At 39.3% G+C, this 16188-nt stretch overlaps 1 protein-coding gene across 3 annotated transcripts in view; it reads left to right on the forward strand.

Moving 5' to 3' along the window:
• LOC135700024 (serine-rich adhesin for platelets-like) overlaps positions 1–16188 on the forward strand; it is a 456905-nt gene that overhangs the window by 360113 nt on the left and 80604 nt on the right. For all 3 annotated transcript variants that reach the window (XM_065220400.1, XM_065220401.1, XM_065220402.1), the window contains 2 exons: positions 9313–10347; positions 10411–10879. In XM_065220400.1, the coding sequence (XP_065076472.1) occupies positions 9313–10347; positions 10411–10879 (1504 nt within the window). The remainder of the gene's footprint in view (positions 1–9312; positions 10348–10410; positions 10880–16188) is intronic.

Genomic DNA, 16188 nt, shown 5'->3' on the forward strand with positions numbered 1-16188 from the left:
GGGAATTCTTATGGGCATTCCTCCGAGATCCTTTGGAGTTAAGTTCCCTTAAGGTCGTTGGAATTTCTTTTCAAGTTATTGCTTTTAAAGTGTACAATGCATACACATGGACATTGTCCTGTTTTTTGAGATCTTTGGACAAACCCCAAGGATCGCCTCGACTTGCCATTCAAATCATCAGTACTCATCCTGGGGTTTCTGCAAATCGAGGCTGTGTCATTTTGCCGATAGGCGTTTCGCCGAAGGACATTCCGCCGAATGGGTCATTTCGCCGGACATCGATTGTCATTCATTGACGGCAATCGAATGTGCAGGAAGGCAGCTTCCACACCTGCGTAGGATATGGGTCGGGACCAACGGCTTTATTTCCCTTCCGAAGGAAGACGTGACCAGAGATGTTTATGCCTCAGAAAAATCCCACCGACCTCGGCTGGCATTGAACCCAGACCCATTGAGGTGAGAAAGCAGTCACGCTTACCACTACACCACCGGCGCTGACTAGCAAGAGCAAGAGCATTTTCTTCATTCGCGTGATGTCAAGACTTATGTCCAACCACTACTCGCTAGACGCACATCTCTACAGGCTTCAAAAACCAGCTTCCTACCTAGCTCCTTCCAATCGAAATTGTTACCCATTAACCTCGAGCCCGCCACGAGTAATTGGTAACCAATATTAACCTAGAACTACTGCTGTTTAAAATGTAGATTCTAGCATTACTGATTTTTAGCTCCGCAAAGTGTCATACACGACTGAGCCTAGTAAATAAACGAACTAGGTTTAAAAAAATGTATAGAAACGTCAATCCGATGCCAGCGCTGTGGTGGGGGATTCGTGTAACACATATTATTTAAATTGAATGCTACATGGGGGCTGTCCATAAACTACGTAGACAGATTTTTCTCCATTTCCAACACCCCCCTCCCCCCGTAGACAACCGTAGATATTTAGCAACTCCCTCCCCCCCCCCCCCCCTACCTGTCTACGTGGTTTTTTTTTCCAATACTCCTAAATACGCTGAAAAACGAAAAAATAGAATTCTTCTGAAAACAACAAATTCAAATTTTTATTTTTATACGTAGATATAACTAAAATATAACAAGAAGAAAAACTCAAGAGGAAAGTAAGAAGTAAAGAAATATAAAAAAAAAACAAAAAAAAAACTTAATAGTGCCTCTCCATATAGTCTTCAACAAAAGGTTGCTCAAACCAAACGTTGAAATTGTCAATCACCGAGAACTCCATGTCTGAATTATTGAACAACATTTCATCAGGAGGCAACTCAACAGAAACGTTATCCAGCCAGACAACTTCCATGACATCTGCTGGGCCTTCAACCACACAAAGCACTTCCTCCGATCGCTAATTAAATATTTTAAGTGGCCGTGCCTTGAATTGACTGCCAATCAGTTTGTGGAAGTTTTTAATGTGAGCTGCCACATTGCTCTTTGATGCAAACTATAGGCCATATACAGTGCACACACGTCCTGGAAAAAGGTAAACATCAAGATAATAATCGATACCGATTGTCGTTTGGGCAAATCCAGACCAATGAGCTAAAATCGGAATTTCAGACTCGACCCTTTCAGATTACCGTGAAACTTTGCAAATTGTTCGCTATGGGAAATCATTGACACTCCCGATAAAAAATTTGGGGGTACCCTCCAAATAACATACCATTTAACGTAAAATTTCCATTTTCTGTGTGAAATTTGAAAGATATTGAATGAAATTTACTTCGTAAGTATATGGATCCATAAGTTTTGTAAAATAAAACTTCACCTAAAGTTACATTTTCCCAAATTCACATTGAACAATCATGACTGATTTTCTCAGAATTTGGTTGGCCAAATTTTGAAATTAAAGTGGTAGTAGCACCCTTATTGTATACCCATCAAGCACCGTTCATGATTTTTTTTTGAAAATATTTTAAATAATTAAAATAGTTAATTATGTCATCGCTCACAAGTTTGGAGTCACCCTTAAAAAACTGAAAACCTCGTACTTTGATAATTTATAACTCATTGTCGAAATTACGTTGTATAGAGAAATGATAAGAAAATTTTCTCATCAATACATTCAAATTGCAATCTATCTATCTGAAAAATGTTTTCAACGGCATTTATCACAGTGGAGGAAAATCGAAATAAAAATCAGGAAAATCCTTCACCAGGTTTATGAAAAAAAAAATTTCTTATCTTTCAGTGGTAATACTAACGACCGGCCATAGGATCTCTAAGAAAACTGTCATTTTCTTGTTTAATGATTTTCTTAAAATGGCCCATAATCGTCCATTAATTTTTCCGATAATTACTATAAAACGGTAAAAGATACCAGAAATTTGCACCAGTAAAAGATAAGAAGTAATGGTCACCAGGGCAAGTTGAAACGGTTTTTTGAAACTTGAAATTTAAGGCTCTCTGGAACAGTAATAAATTTAGATACACCAGATGTTTTTACACCAACAGTTTCATTAAAGAGTTTTCCAGAAGCATATTTGTTAAGCATACAATAATAGTGTGTATTATTTCATGTTACCCCATATAGTGGGGCTGTTTGAAACACTTATTATACAGCAGTTTAACGATGAAAATTGTAAAAAAAAAATCCTTAAAACACTATTATTCATGTATAAAATAACCCTTTGCGGATATTATACATAAACTCCTGGCGGGATTAAAAGTATCTCCCAAAGTGTACGGTTTTTTTTCCTTGTCGGGTATTTCCATCACTGCGACCATTTTTCTGATCTATTGTGATATATTCCCCATTTTTTTTCTTCAGCTACATCAAGATGCCGTATCACTATTATTAGGAGTGATCGCCAACGCTTGACTAATAGCATTATCCTAGTACGGCATTATACTTCGAATAAAGTGCACTGCTGTACTGGGAGTTGTTCCCCAAATGTCAAAGGGTTCTATCAGCCCCTTGTCGAAGAACTTACGCCTTTTATTGAAAATTGCCAGACAGTGGCATAGCAAATGTTCCGAGTCTTCCTTTTCTATGCCACAGAAGCGACATACATCATCTTGAAGTTTTCCAATCAGCTTCAAGTGATAACGGCTCGGACAATGACTTGTTATAAGACCTGCATATATACTAAGATCTTTCTTAGAAAGTTCCAGGATTTTGTGGGTCACAGAAATGTTTGGATTAATGAATCGCTTCGACTGCCTAGCAATAGAAGTGTTCTTTCAGTTTTCCTCCACTTTTGAAGATTTCCACGCTTTTAGCCCCATTCTAAGAGATGCAGCCGATAAGCCACAAAAGGGCTCTGGCCCGATGAACTTATGAGAAGATCCGAGTCTTGCTAGTGCATCAGCTCTTTCATTTCCCTCAATCCCGCAATGACCAGGAACCCAATATAAGTTGACTTCATTATCACAAGACAACTTTTGAAGTGATTGAACATTTGAATGATTATTTTTAGCAAAATAGACGATAAGCCTGAAGGATTTTGGTGAAATTTTATCCTTTTTATTAGCCTTGGGGATAAAAATAACCCGCACTTGTCGCCACACTACCGGTATATAGCTTAATATTAATATTTGTTAGAATAGGTATTAAAACCGCTTTTCCCTTCTGTAGTAGTACAGGAAAAAATCCATCCCTACCTGTTGACTTGAAAGGTTCAACGGAGTCAATCGCCCATTAAACTTTTCTTTCAGTATAGATTTTGTTGGCCAAAGTGCAAGCATCAGCTCTTGTTCTGTCTAGCTCAGTCGTTTCATTCAATATTTCATGAATATCCGTCCTGGTTTCATCGATACCTATTGCTGTTGTCGTTACGTTTTGGTCTTCGTTTGAATTAATAATAGAACATGGAAAATGCGTTCTCATCATCAACTCTAACGTTTAATTTTTAGAAGTAGTAAAAGAGCCATCCTCTTTTTTTTTCAAAGTGCCCAGACCAGTGCCCAGGAATGATCTTTAGCGAGAATTTTCTGCAACCTAGCAGTTGCTGGAGTATTTTCAATGTTCTCACATGTATGCCTCCAGTGTATCTTCTTTGATCTCCGTATTTCCTTATTATAAGCGGTGAGGGATTTCTTATATTGTTCCCACTGTTGTGTTCGTTTAGCCCTATTGAAAAGCTTCCGGGCTTTTTTCCGAAGTTTCTGTACTATAGTGAACGGTTGGTAGTGTAGTACATCCAGACAATAATCAAGGAATTACAATGAAATAAACATTAAACAAAATACTTTCAATTGTTGACAACTACTCGCATTATAAATGTAATTTATTAGCAATATGAACATATTTAGTGTTACTACAACAAGTTGACCCCAGTCTGTCTGTAAATGCATAATACATTTATGCATAATAATAATTTGTAACAATGAAAATCATTTTAAATGATCGGATAGAGCAACAATCAATTACTCGTCATCAATCACTACTATTTCCGGTTTGTCCTCCAACCAACTGCACTGTTTTTTTGTAATGAGATTGTGACAATCATCATCCATTTTAACTTGCTCCTGTACTCATTTCATTTTACCCTATGGGGTGCAAAAATATGGGGCAAGTTGAAATGCTTTAAATATTTCGGAAAATTATTGTGACCGAAATTTTATGTGCAATCACTCTAACTGGCCTTCATATGTACATCACTGGATTAAATTATACAAAACTCATCTTTTTGGAGAAGATAACTACTTCCAACTATTTGTTTTGACAGTAAAAAAATGCATATAGGTGCTTATTATACTGAGTAGTTCCACGCCAAATGACGAGTCGATCAGACGCGACCTTCTCCGATTTGAATGAAACTTTTCATAATTGTTTGTTATGGTCAATCATGTACATCTGAGCTAAAATTTGGCGATTTTGAATCTTGTAAAACAAACTTCAAAATGGCGTATTCAAAACTTTTCAATGAACCATAACACGAAATCGTTACTTCCAATCAAAATGACGTCCGAGATAAAATTGTAGGAAAAAAAATGCTTTGCAGAAAAAATATAAAAGATTCATTAAATTAATGTAACTTTTGGTACGAATCCTTAAAAGTGTTAAAAACTTTAATAACAGAAAATGACCCTCTTCAATATTTTTGAACCATTTTTATTAAAAAGCATACTCAAAGTTCTATTGTATTGTGAAATTTTCAAGTTGAACACTTAAAAATTGACAAAAATCATGGTACAAGTTTTTGTAAGTTTTTTCACAGAAAACAATTTATTAGGTCTAAGCAATCAAATTGTGTTCAACTATATACCAAAAAATCTTTTTAACAAAAAGTTAAAACATTTGACTATAAGTTCTTGTTCTATGATATTTATCAATTTTTTAGTGTCCATTATGATAAATTCTATTTTTTGTGAAATTTTCATTCAGTTCTATTTTTTTGTGAAATTTTCAAGTTGGACACTTAAAAATTGATAAAAATCATAAAACAACAACTTTTAATAATATTTTAACTTTTTGTTTAGACGATTTTTTGGTATATAGTTGAACACAATTTGATTGTTTGGACCTAATAAATTGTTTTCTTTGGGAAAACTTGCAAAACGTTGTATAAACAAAAAGTTTTACAGTTTTTCCATGATTTTTGTCAATTTTTAAGTGTCCAACTTGAAAATTTCACAAAAAAATAGAACTTTGAATATGCTTTTTAATAAAAATGGTTCAAAAATATTAAAGAGGGTCATTTTTGTTATTAATGTTTTTAACACTTTTTAGATTTTTTACCAAAAACTTCGTAAATTTTTGTACCATTTATATTTTTTCTGAAAAGCATTTATTTCAGTGCTAACATTTGAAAACGGCACAAAAGCCATTTGTAAACAAATGGTTTGTGGGCCCTTTACTCACTACTTGAAGTACACCCACGCGACACAACAGCAACATCGGGTAGGGGAAATTTTCCCCTTCCTGACGATGCTGTTGGTTTGCGTGGGCGTTCTTCGGGTAGCGAGTAAAGGGCCCACCAACCATTTGTTTACAAATGGCTTTTGCGCCGTTTTCAAATGTTAGCACTGATTTCTTCCTACAACATTGTCTCAGATGTCATTTAGATTTGTTGTGGCGTTTTCGTGGATTTATTGAAATATTTTGAATAACTTTTTGCATGATTCAAAATGGCTTAATTTTAGCTGAAATGTGAATGATTTACCATACAAGGCAACTATTTATATAAAGTTTCATGCAAATCGGAGAAGGTCGAGTTTGAAAATCATTTTTTTTTGCTATTTGGCCTGGAACTGCTCTGCTCAATCACAGTGATATCACACTTCCGCTAATAGTTACGCCTTCCTTTTCAACTTACCCCGGTGTACCTTATTCAAGCATAAAACAATATAAGAAAAAATGTTTCACCCTGGCAATGGTTTTCCGGATTTTTCATGCGGGTTTTTCGTGGATTGCTGAGATGATTTACTTATGCCACGGATACACTTGTATGAGAATCTATGAGCATAAGCATTTCTGAGCACTTAGCATAAACTAGTAATCCTATCCTATATATATATGTGACCAAGATTACCAATGGATTTTTTTTCAAAAACGATTTTATTTTAAAGTCAATTTTTGAACCGCACGGCCGATTCCAAAGATCAAAATATAAAATGAAAGGTAATTAAAAATGCTTCTTAGTAAAAATATGATGATAATACTCAACTTGTTTTTTTTTTTATTATTTATGTTAGCTATGTATCAATGGAGAAGTATGGTAGTCTAGTCGCTAAGGAGTATTGAGTAAAAACCCAAAACTTGATAACTTCCAAAAATATAATTCAAAACCAAAAAAAAAAAAATTGCTGATTTTTTCAAATTTTGTGTAAAAAGAGAGAATATCTATTCGTATTACTATGTCCTGTGGATTTCCTATATACATGGAACTGTTATGCGAATAGCGGTGGTATCCACAACCTATTTCCACTTATCTCCAACTCTTCCTGGGTCTCTCCTTAAATGATACTGCCAAATAATTTGAATATCCAGCTAATTAGTCAAATCTTACTTAAAGCTCACGCACATTTGTTTCGTTTACGAAGCGTTGATGCAAATTTGATAGCTAGACAATAGATTGAGCTTTTATTTTGCAGGAACGTAAAGGGTGATACGGTCAAAATTTGGTCAATATCAACTTGACGTATTTCTTTCAATTTTGCATTTAAAAAACCTGAACACCCCTCATTTTGAAGGTGTGTGTGTGTAGAATGTTGCTCTTATTTTGATTTTGGAATTCACTCTTCAGTTGTCAAAATGCCGTCGCGAAAATCCGAGCTACTCGCACGCAAAGTTGGCAAAATCGCTAAAAGTTGCCAAATCAACCGTTACAAATGTAATTAAAGTGTTTGGGGAACGTTTGTCGACAGCCAGGAAGTCTGGATCGGGGGGAAATCGAAAACCGGAAGCCGCTGAAACGACAAAGAGAGTTGCCGGTAGTTTCAAGCGAAACCCTAACCTCTCTCTCCGAGATGCCGCAAATAAGCTGGGTGTATCGTCTACAACCGTGCATCGAGCCAAAAAACGAGCCGGACTATCGACTTACAAGAAGGTAGTGACTCCAAATCGCGATGATAAACAAAATACGACGGCCAAAGCGCGATCCCGGAGGCTGTACACGACGATGCTGACGAAGTTTGACTGCGTGGTAATGGACGACGAAACCTACGTCAAAGCCGACTACAAGCAGCTTCCGGGACAGGAGTTTTATACGGCAAAAGGAAGGGGAAAGGTAGCAGATGTTTTCAAGCACATGAAACTGTCAAAGTTCGCAAAGAAATATCTGGTTTGGCAAGCCATCTGTACCTGTGGCTTGAAAAGCAGCATTTTCATAGCTTCCGGGACTGTCAACCAAGAAATTTACGTGAAAGAGTGTTTGAATAAACGTCTGCTGCCTTTCCTGAAGAAACACGGTTGTTCCGTACTGTTTTGGCCGGATTTGGCATCTTGCCATTACGGTAAAAAGGCCATGGAGTGGTACGCCGCCAACAACGTGCAGGTGGTTCCCAAGGACAAGAACCCTCCCAACACGCCAGAGCTCCGCCCAATTGAGAAATACTGGGCTATTGTCAAGCGGAACCTAAAGAATACCAAAAAAACTGCTAAGGGCGAGCAGCAGTTCAAGGCAAACTGGCTTTCTGCGGCGAAGAAGGTGGACAAGGTGGCTGTACAAAATCTGATGGCAGGGGTCAAGCGTAAGGCCCGGCAATTCGGATTTGGAAAAGCGGAAGCCTAACTGAATATTTTTCCTGAATTTTACACTAATTGAACTTGAAAAAGAAATTTAATTTGATTTTTTAAATAAACGATTTCACCGATTTACACGCGTTTTCCCTTGACCAAATTTTGACCGTATCACCCCTTATTACAACCGGATCAAATGTGCGTGATACTTTATGCATTGTGCGCCGGCCTTCAACCGTTTTCACTAAGCGAAATGGAATCCTTTTAGATGAATTGGAACAGCATTTCACTGCTGACCTTATATTTTATTCTTACTGAATAATACTCCAGATAGTGGTCATTTGAATTTCATAGACTTAACAACTAATCAATAATCCAAAAAGGCCAATAATTCGGTCAGCTTCGCATCCTGATTTATCCAAAACTGAATTTAGGCACACCAAATTTTATGCAATTCAACTGTCTATTCCTGTGGGTTATGTTTCCTCATAATGTTCAATTATTGGGTTATTTGTGGTTTTGTTCTTGATCTCTCAATGAAAATGTTCTATTCGGAATAAATTTGTAGATGGAAGCATCACAATAGTAAGCGGCTAAATACATAAAAAAAAAACTGTTCTAATAAAACCACGTAGACAGGACCTTCACCCCTCCCCCCCCGTAGACTAACGTAGACATTTTTGGAACCCCTCCCTCCCCCCTAAGTGTCTACGTAGTTTATGGACAGCCCCATGCGTGAACGACGATTTGGGAGAAAGGGTTAAGTCGGTTTGTCTGTGATGTCAGATTCATGGAGTCAATATGCATTATGTACTATCAATTTCCAAGAATATTTGATTTTTCAGGTTCTCTAAATCATATTCAAGTTCAAGTCAAATGATCTACTAGATCACAGACTTTCACCGAATTCCAAAATATTTTGCAGGGCTAGGTCATCTAACCATCAAAAGACTACAAGCGAAGGTTCTAGCTTGGTTCATTATTCCTTCTGTCCTTTTGTCCTTTCGGCAATTTGTTTAAATAGAGTCTTCTTCCACGTCGTTCTCGTTTGTTTTGAGTCATACTTCCCTCTTAGAACAGAAATCCGTCCGATTCCCCCTCAAATGTACCCGAAAAGCGTTCGTTCTTAAAGCCACCATACAATTCTAATCACAACCCTTTCCTTCCATTTGCAGACGCGAGTGGGAGCCCGGGATACGGTCCCGGCGGAAACTGACCTACAAGGAGTCTACGTCGGTGGCGTCATCGGCGGCGGCAGCAGTGGCAGCGGCAGCGACCGCAGTAGCGTCGTCGTCCTCGTCCGCCGAGCTCCACCAGCACTCGTCGTCGTCGCTGATCCGCAGCAGAAGCAACTCGCACAGCGGCAAAAAGGAACCAAAGAGCGGTGAGGGCAACAACGGTAGCGTCGTGATACAGGACTCGGGCTTCTCGACCGAGACGTCCTCGTCCAAGGAGACACACAGTGCCTCGTCGACGACGGGTGGCGCCACCAACAGCGGTGGCAGTAGCAGCGGCAGCGGTGGCCTCGTCGGGCAGGGAACTATCGTATCCAATACGCCCAATCGACTAACTGTAGATACCGAAGATGAACTGTGGAACTTACTAGATGTGATACATAGGAAAAGCAATCGACTTCGGGAGGAGGTGGATGCGCTGCAGCAGCTGGAGCGGGAAAAGTATCGAACGAATCAGCTGAACAACAGCAGCAACAGCAACAGTAACAACAACAACAACAATAACATCAATAATCACACGACCGTCGTTAGCAGTACTAGTAATATTAATAATATCGTTAATCATAGCAGTAGTAGTAGAAGTAGTAGTGGTAGTAGTGGCAGTAGCGGCAACCTTCCTCAAACGCATCAGCCGCCGGGCGTTCGGAGTGCCAACGGTTCGGTCGTCGCCGTCGGTGGCGGTGGCAGCCTAGCGAAAACCTTTCAAAATCAGCTTCTAGTGGACATTGTAAATAAGGATGATGTACAAATTCTGCGGAAGGAACGGGATCGACTGTTTGACAAGCTGTCCGAGTTCGAGACGGAAGCGATCGCTAGTCGGATACGGACCTCGAAGATGCAGGACGAGGTCGACGCGCTGGCACTAGCCAAGCGTGAACTGGAAGACCAACTCAAAGCGGCCCTAAGTCAGAAGCTAGAACTTAACAGTAGGATTCATGATCTCCATCAGCAGTTTGCGAACAAGAGTGCGCCTAGGTAAGTTCCCTTCTATCCCCAGTAGTCGTCCATCCGATGATATTCTAACCCTACTTTTCACAGTTCTCCGGATTCCATCAAAAGTCGGCACCAGTTGACGCCGGGTCTGCGGAAGCATTCGTCATCGGATTCCACCACCAGTACCATCATCGTCACACCTTCCTCCCATCTATCGACGTCCCCGTCGTCCGGTAGCCAATCGACGACGCCGGCTACGCATCTACTTAAGCCGCGCTTTAGTCAATCGAGCTTCGCGCCCGTCAAGAGCGTTAGCAGTAGCAGCAACAACAGCAACAGTAGTAATACGAAAGTTCCCGTTCCGACGGTTCCGTCGGCTGTGATAGCGGCAAGTGCCGTCGAACTGCAGCAGGAGGAGATCGCCGAGCTGGGCAAGCTGGACGGACTGGTGAGTTCGCCGGCGCGGCTCAGCAAGGTGCGCATGACTGATTCGAAAAAGATTGCCGCCATCCTGCTGGAGACGAACATTGTCGAACTGCAGCGACATCTGCTGACCATTACGGTGCAGAACCAGGTAAGTGACACCAAAGTTCCTACGGCATGCGATGACACACATCGGAGAAACGCACTTCAACTGTTTGTCTGATTAGTCCGGTAGAATCAGGGACCATAAAACGCATCACAATGCCACCACATTCCCCCCCCCCCCCCCCAGCGAACGGGAGTCCGACCGAGTTTAATTTGCATTTGCTTTGAAACGAAAAATGCTTTTCACACACCCACCTGGGACTGGCTGGATGGACGCTCCCTGGTGCGATTGCGAGTGCCATTCCGTCCCACATCGGCAACGCGCACCGTTTAGATCACCGTTAATTTATTGTAATACCGAAATGATAATTTTCATTTCCAATTCGCCCCGATTTGGATAGCCGCGTGAGTGGGAGGGGTGGTGTGACGACGACGACCATCTCGCTTTTGTTGTACGCTTTTTGTATGGGCTTATAAATCGTCATCGTAAATTACGACGACCAGCCGGAGTCCGGAGTGAGAGGGCGACTAGTATCGCTCTGCTTCGCTGGAACAGTGTCGGACGAAACTTTAGAGTGGATTGGAAGTTTGGAAGACCTTTCAGTTTTGCGCTGGATTTTCTGTTCAGTGTGGTGCGATTTCAAACCTGACATTACAACATTACAGTACATTACAAATATGGAATTCATAAGAAATTCCGAGCTAAATTACGGGCAGTTTTAGGATTTCTTAGATTATGAGTAAACTTCCAGGAAATTTTGAGGGAACTGTTGAGTAATTCGCCACGGTTCCGAGGGAATTTTTGAGAAGCTTTAAAGTAATAACTAGGACGTTCCGTTGTAATAAATTCCTGGAGAACTTTTCCGAGCATACTTGTAAGAATTTATGAGCGAACTTCTGGGATGGTTCAAGTGTATTATTGGGAAGTTACGAGGAAATTTTTGCAAATATGAAATTCATAAGATAGTCCAACAAAAATTACGGGAAGTTCCGAGGCAGCTCTAGGAATTCTTAGATGTTCAGAGTTTAGAACAAACTATTGGGAAGTTCTGGGAAAAAATCTGGGCTGTTCCGTGAGAACTTTTGGGGAGTTTCTAAAGAATTTCGAAAAAGTTTCGAGTGAACTTCTGGAAAGCTCAGAGCAAGGCATATACAAATTTCAAACAAAATTACCGGAACAAAAGAAGCTTTGAGGACGCTTTAGATGTTTTTGAAAACTTCTGGGAAGTTTTCAGGGTATTATTAGGAAATTTCGAGAAAGCTTTCGAGATGCTTCGAGAGAGCTTTTCTTAAGTTCCGGGCAAGTATGAAGTTATTCTTAGATATTCCGAGTCAAATTCTAGGAAGTTCCAAGGGAAAATAAAAAGTGCGAAGGCATGTTAAGTGGGAACCATTGGGAACTTCCGAGACTCCAGGTGAACTTGAGGGAAGTTTTGATTTTTTTTTTCTGGGATGCTCTGAAGGTACAGCTAGGATAATCCAAAGAAACTTCAGGGATGTTTCGAGCAAACTTCTAGGAAGTTCCTAGAATTGTTCTAGAAAATTTGAAAATTTCCAAATGAACTTCTGTGATGTTCCAAGTGAATTACTGAGCATCTTAGAGGCTTACAAGAACACCTTAGACGTTCTAGAAGCTTCCTTGGAATTTCCGTAATTATCCTTGGAATTTGTTATGAATTTAAGGCTGAGTATATATGAAGCTCCGTGAATCTTCTCGGCAGTTTCATGAATCTTTTATTAAGTTCTTAGGTTTCCTCATAATTTCTGAAGTTCCGTTAATTTGTTTTGAACTTGTTTGAAGTCCCTCAGACTTCTCTTAATTTCCGTAGACTTCTTTGAAGTTTCATGAACTTCTTTGAAGCTTCCTGAACTTTTATCAGCTTTCCTGAACGTCTATGCATTTATATGAAGTTCCTTGAGCTTGCACGAAGTTTGCTGAAATTATTTGAAGTTCCCTGAATTCCTTCGAAACTACCAGCAAGAAGCATAGAAGCTTTCGGAACTTCCAACAAGATCACAAATTATCATAGAATTCTAGAAAGCCTCATATAGAGTTTTTGACACATTGACACACGTTTTCAAATCTTACCCAAGCAGCACACTTCCATCGAAATAAGTTGTTGCAACTTGATTGTGACTGGAACGGGTTGCACACAAGTAACCACAATTATTCAGTGACAAATGTGTTGCTAGGGTAGTGAACTTCTTACTCTGAAGGTACAAATAGTAGATTCCAAGGAAACATCAGGGAAGTTTTGAGCGAAGTTCTAGGAAGTTCCGAGAATTTTTCTAGCCAGAATCGAGAGCATATTTGGAAATTTCCTAGTGTATTTTTGGGATGTTCCGAGCATCTTTGAAGTTGACAAGAACATCTTAGAAGTCCTAGAAGATTCCTCGGAATTTCCCGTAATTATCCATGGAATTTGTTATGAATTTCATATTTTCAAGGCGGGTATTATTTATTAGATTCCGTGAATTTTCTCTGAAGATCCTTCAATATTCTCTGAGATATCCTCATTATTTCTGAAGTTCCGTAAATTTGTTTTGAACTTGTTTGAAGTTCCGCAGACTTCTTTTAAATTCCGTAGACTTCTCTGAATTTTCATAAACTTCTTTGAAATTTCCTGAACTTTTATCAGCTTTCCTGAACTTCTCTTCATTTCCCGAAGTTATATGGAGTTCCTTGAGCTTGCACAAAGTCTGCTGAAATTATCTGAAGTTCCCTGAATTTCTATGAATCTAGAAGCAAGAAGCTTAGAACTTTTCGGAGCATCCAACAAGTTCACACATTTTCATAGATTTCTTATGCCTTTTGTAGAGTTTTTGGAACGTTAATAAAAGTATGTGGAGCTCCAGGGACGTTCTCAGATCTTTCAAGAAGTTCATGGAACTTGAGATATTCACGGAACTTACAAGAAATTCGAGAAGTTCACGGTTTTTCGAAAAGTCCGTTAGGAAAATTAATAGAAGCTTCCGGGTTTTTAGCAAACTTCACGGAACATCTGAGATGTTAACGGAACTTAAGAGAAAATCCAGGGTCTTTTGGGAAGTGCACCGAACTAACTGAAGTTCACAGATCTTCATAGAATTCTAGAGACCCTATTAATTTTTTAACAAATCAATAGAAGTTCCAGGATCTTCCAAGAAGTTATCTTGGAAGCTTTTGAGAAGTTCACGAAACTTCAGAAAAAAATCACAGAACTTCAGAGCTGGTCAGGAAACTTCATAGTAGTTCACGGAATTTCAATAGAAGTTCCATGTTTAGAGACACTCCTGGAAATTCCAAGAAATTTACGAAACTTCTGAAAAATTTTCTGATCTTCCGGAAGTTTTAAGGAGTTTTTGAGAAAATCACGAAATTTCAGAGTAACTCACGGTACATCAGCGATGTTCACGGAATTTCAATAGAAGTTCCCGGGGCTTCAGAGACATTCATGGAACATCTGAGAAATTTACGAAACTTGAAAAAAAAATTAATGAACTTTCGGGAATTTCACGGAGCTTTTGAGATGTTCACGAAACTTCAGAAAAATTCACGGTACTTCAGCGATGTTCAGGGATCTTCATCGTAGTTCACGAAATTTCAGTAGAATTTCAACTCACGGTACTTCAGCGATGTTCAGGAAACTTCATAGTAGTTCACAGAATTTCAATAGACGTTCCCGGAGCTTCAGAGACATTCATGAAACATCCAAGAAGTTTACAACACTTCCGAAAAAATTACTTCTCTTTCAGGAGGTTTAAGGAGCAGTTGAGAAGCTAACGAAACTTCAGAAAAATACACGGTACTTCAGCGATGTTCAGGAAACTTCGTAGTAGTTCATGGAATTTCAATAGTAGTTCCCGGAGCTTCAGAGACATTCATGGAAGTTCTAAGATGTTTACGAATCGTCCGAAAAAATTACTGATCTTTCGGGATGTTAACGGAGCTTTTGAGAAGTTAATGAATCTTCAAAAATATTCACGGTACTTCAGCGATGTTCAAAGAGCTTCATAGTAGCTCACGAAATTTCAATAGAAGCTCCCGGAGCTTCAGAGACTTTCATGGAAGTTCTAAGATGTTTACGAAACTTCCGAAAAATGTACTGATCTTCCGGAAATTTTAAAGAACCTTTTGAGAAGTTCACGAAACTTCAGAAAAATTCACGGTACTTCAGTGATATTCAGGGAACTTCGTAGTAGTCCCGGGAATTTCAGTAGAATTTCAATTCACGATACTTCAGCGAAGTTCAGGGAACTTCATAGTAGTTCACGGAACTTCAAAAGAAGTTCCCGGAGCTTCAGAGACATTCATGAAACATCCAAGAAGTTTACAATATTTCCGAAAAATTTACTGCTGTCTCGGGAACTTTACGGAGCTTTTGAGAAGTTCATGAAACTTCAGAAAAATTCATGGTACCTCAGTGATGTTCAAGGAGCTTCATAGTAGTTCACGAAATCTCAATAGATGTCCCCGGAGCTTCAGAGACATTCATGGAAGTTCTAAGACGTTACGAATCTTCCGAAAAATGTACTGATCTTTCGGGAAGTTTACGGAGCATTTGAGAAGTTCACGAAACTGCAGAAAAATTCATGGTACTTCAGCGATGTTCAGGGAACTTTATAGTAGTTTACGGAATTTCGGAGAAGTTCCCGTAGCTTCAGAGACATTCGGGAAGTTTTACGGAGCTTTTGAGAAGTTCACGATACTTCAGACAAATTCACGCTACTTAAGCTTCCAGAAGTCTTCAGGAGACTGATCAGTTTCCGAGAATGTTCACCTAGAAAATCTGAAGGTCTCTTTTATTAGATGGAATGTTCAGAAGACTACCGAGTTAATTTCCAGAAGTCATCAGATATTCAAGGAATCCTAAGTAATGCTCGATATTCATCAGGAAGTCTTTCATTAGATATTTCCAAAAATCTTCTGGAGTGGAGACAAAGTATTCAAGTCCTCTGCAGCAGTCAGCAGATGTTTCCTAAAGGAGTCTTACAGTACTCTTTAAAATCATTTTGCAGGAGGAGTGTTGAGCAATTTGTATTTGAGAGTCTTCAAGAGGAATTTTCTGATATCTTCAGTAATCCCAAGTGTTATTTAAGAATTTTCAGTAGTCTCCAGGAAGAAGAGTAGGAGACTCTTCTCCAAAGAAGTTGCTAAAAGCCTACAGAATCCCTAGGTGTCTTTAAGAGAAGCTTCCACAAGACTTCAGGAGAAGCTTCCAGAAGTCTTCAGGAGAAGGTTCCAGAAGTCTTCAGAAGAAGCTTCCAGAACTTTTCAGGAGAAGGTTCTAGAAGTCTTCAGGAGAAGCTTCTAGAAGTCTTTAGGAGAAGTTTCTAGAAGTCTTCAAGAGAAGATTCTAGAAGTCTTCAGGAGAA

Source organism: Ochlerotatus camptorhynchus, unplaced genomic scaffold (assembly GCF_037179485.1).
Source record: "Ochlerotatus camptorhynchus isolate MF236.1 unplaced genomic scaffold, CSIRO-AGI_Acam_v1.1 ptg000125l, whole genome shotgun sequence".
NCBI classification, from domain to species: domain Eukaryota; kingdom Metazoa; phylum Arthropoda; class Insecta; order Diptera; family Culicidae; genus Ochlerotatus; species Ochlerotatus camptorhynchus.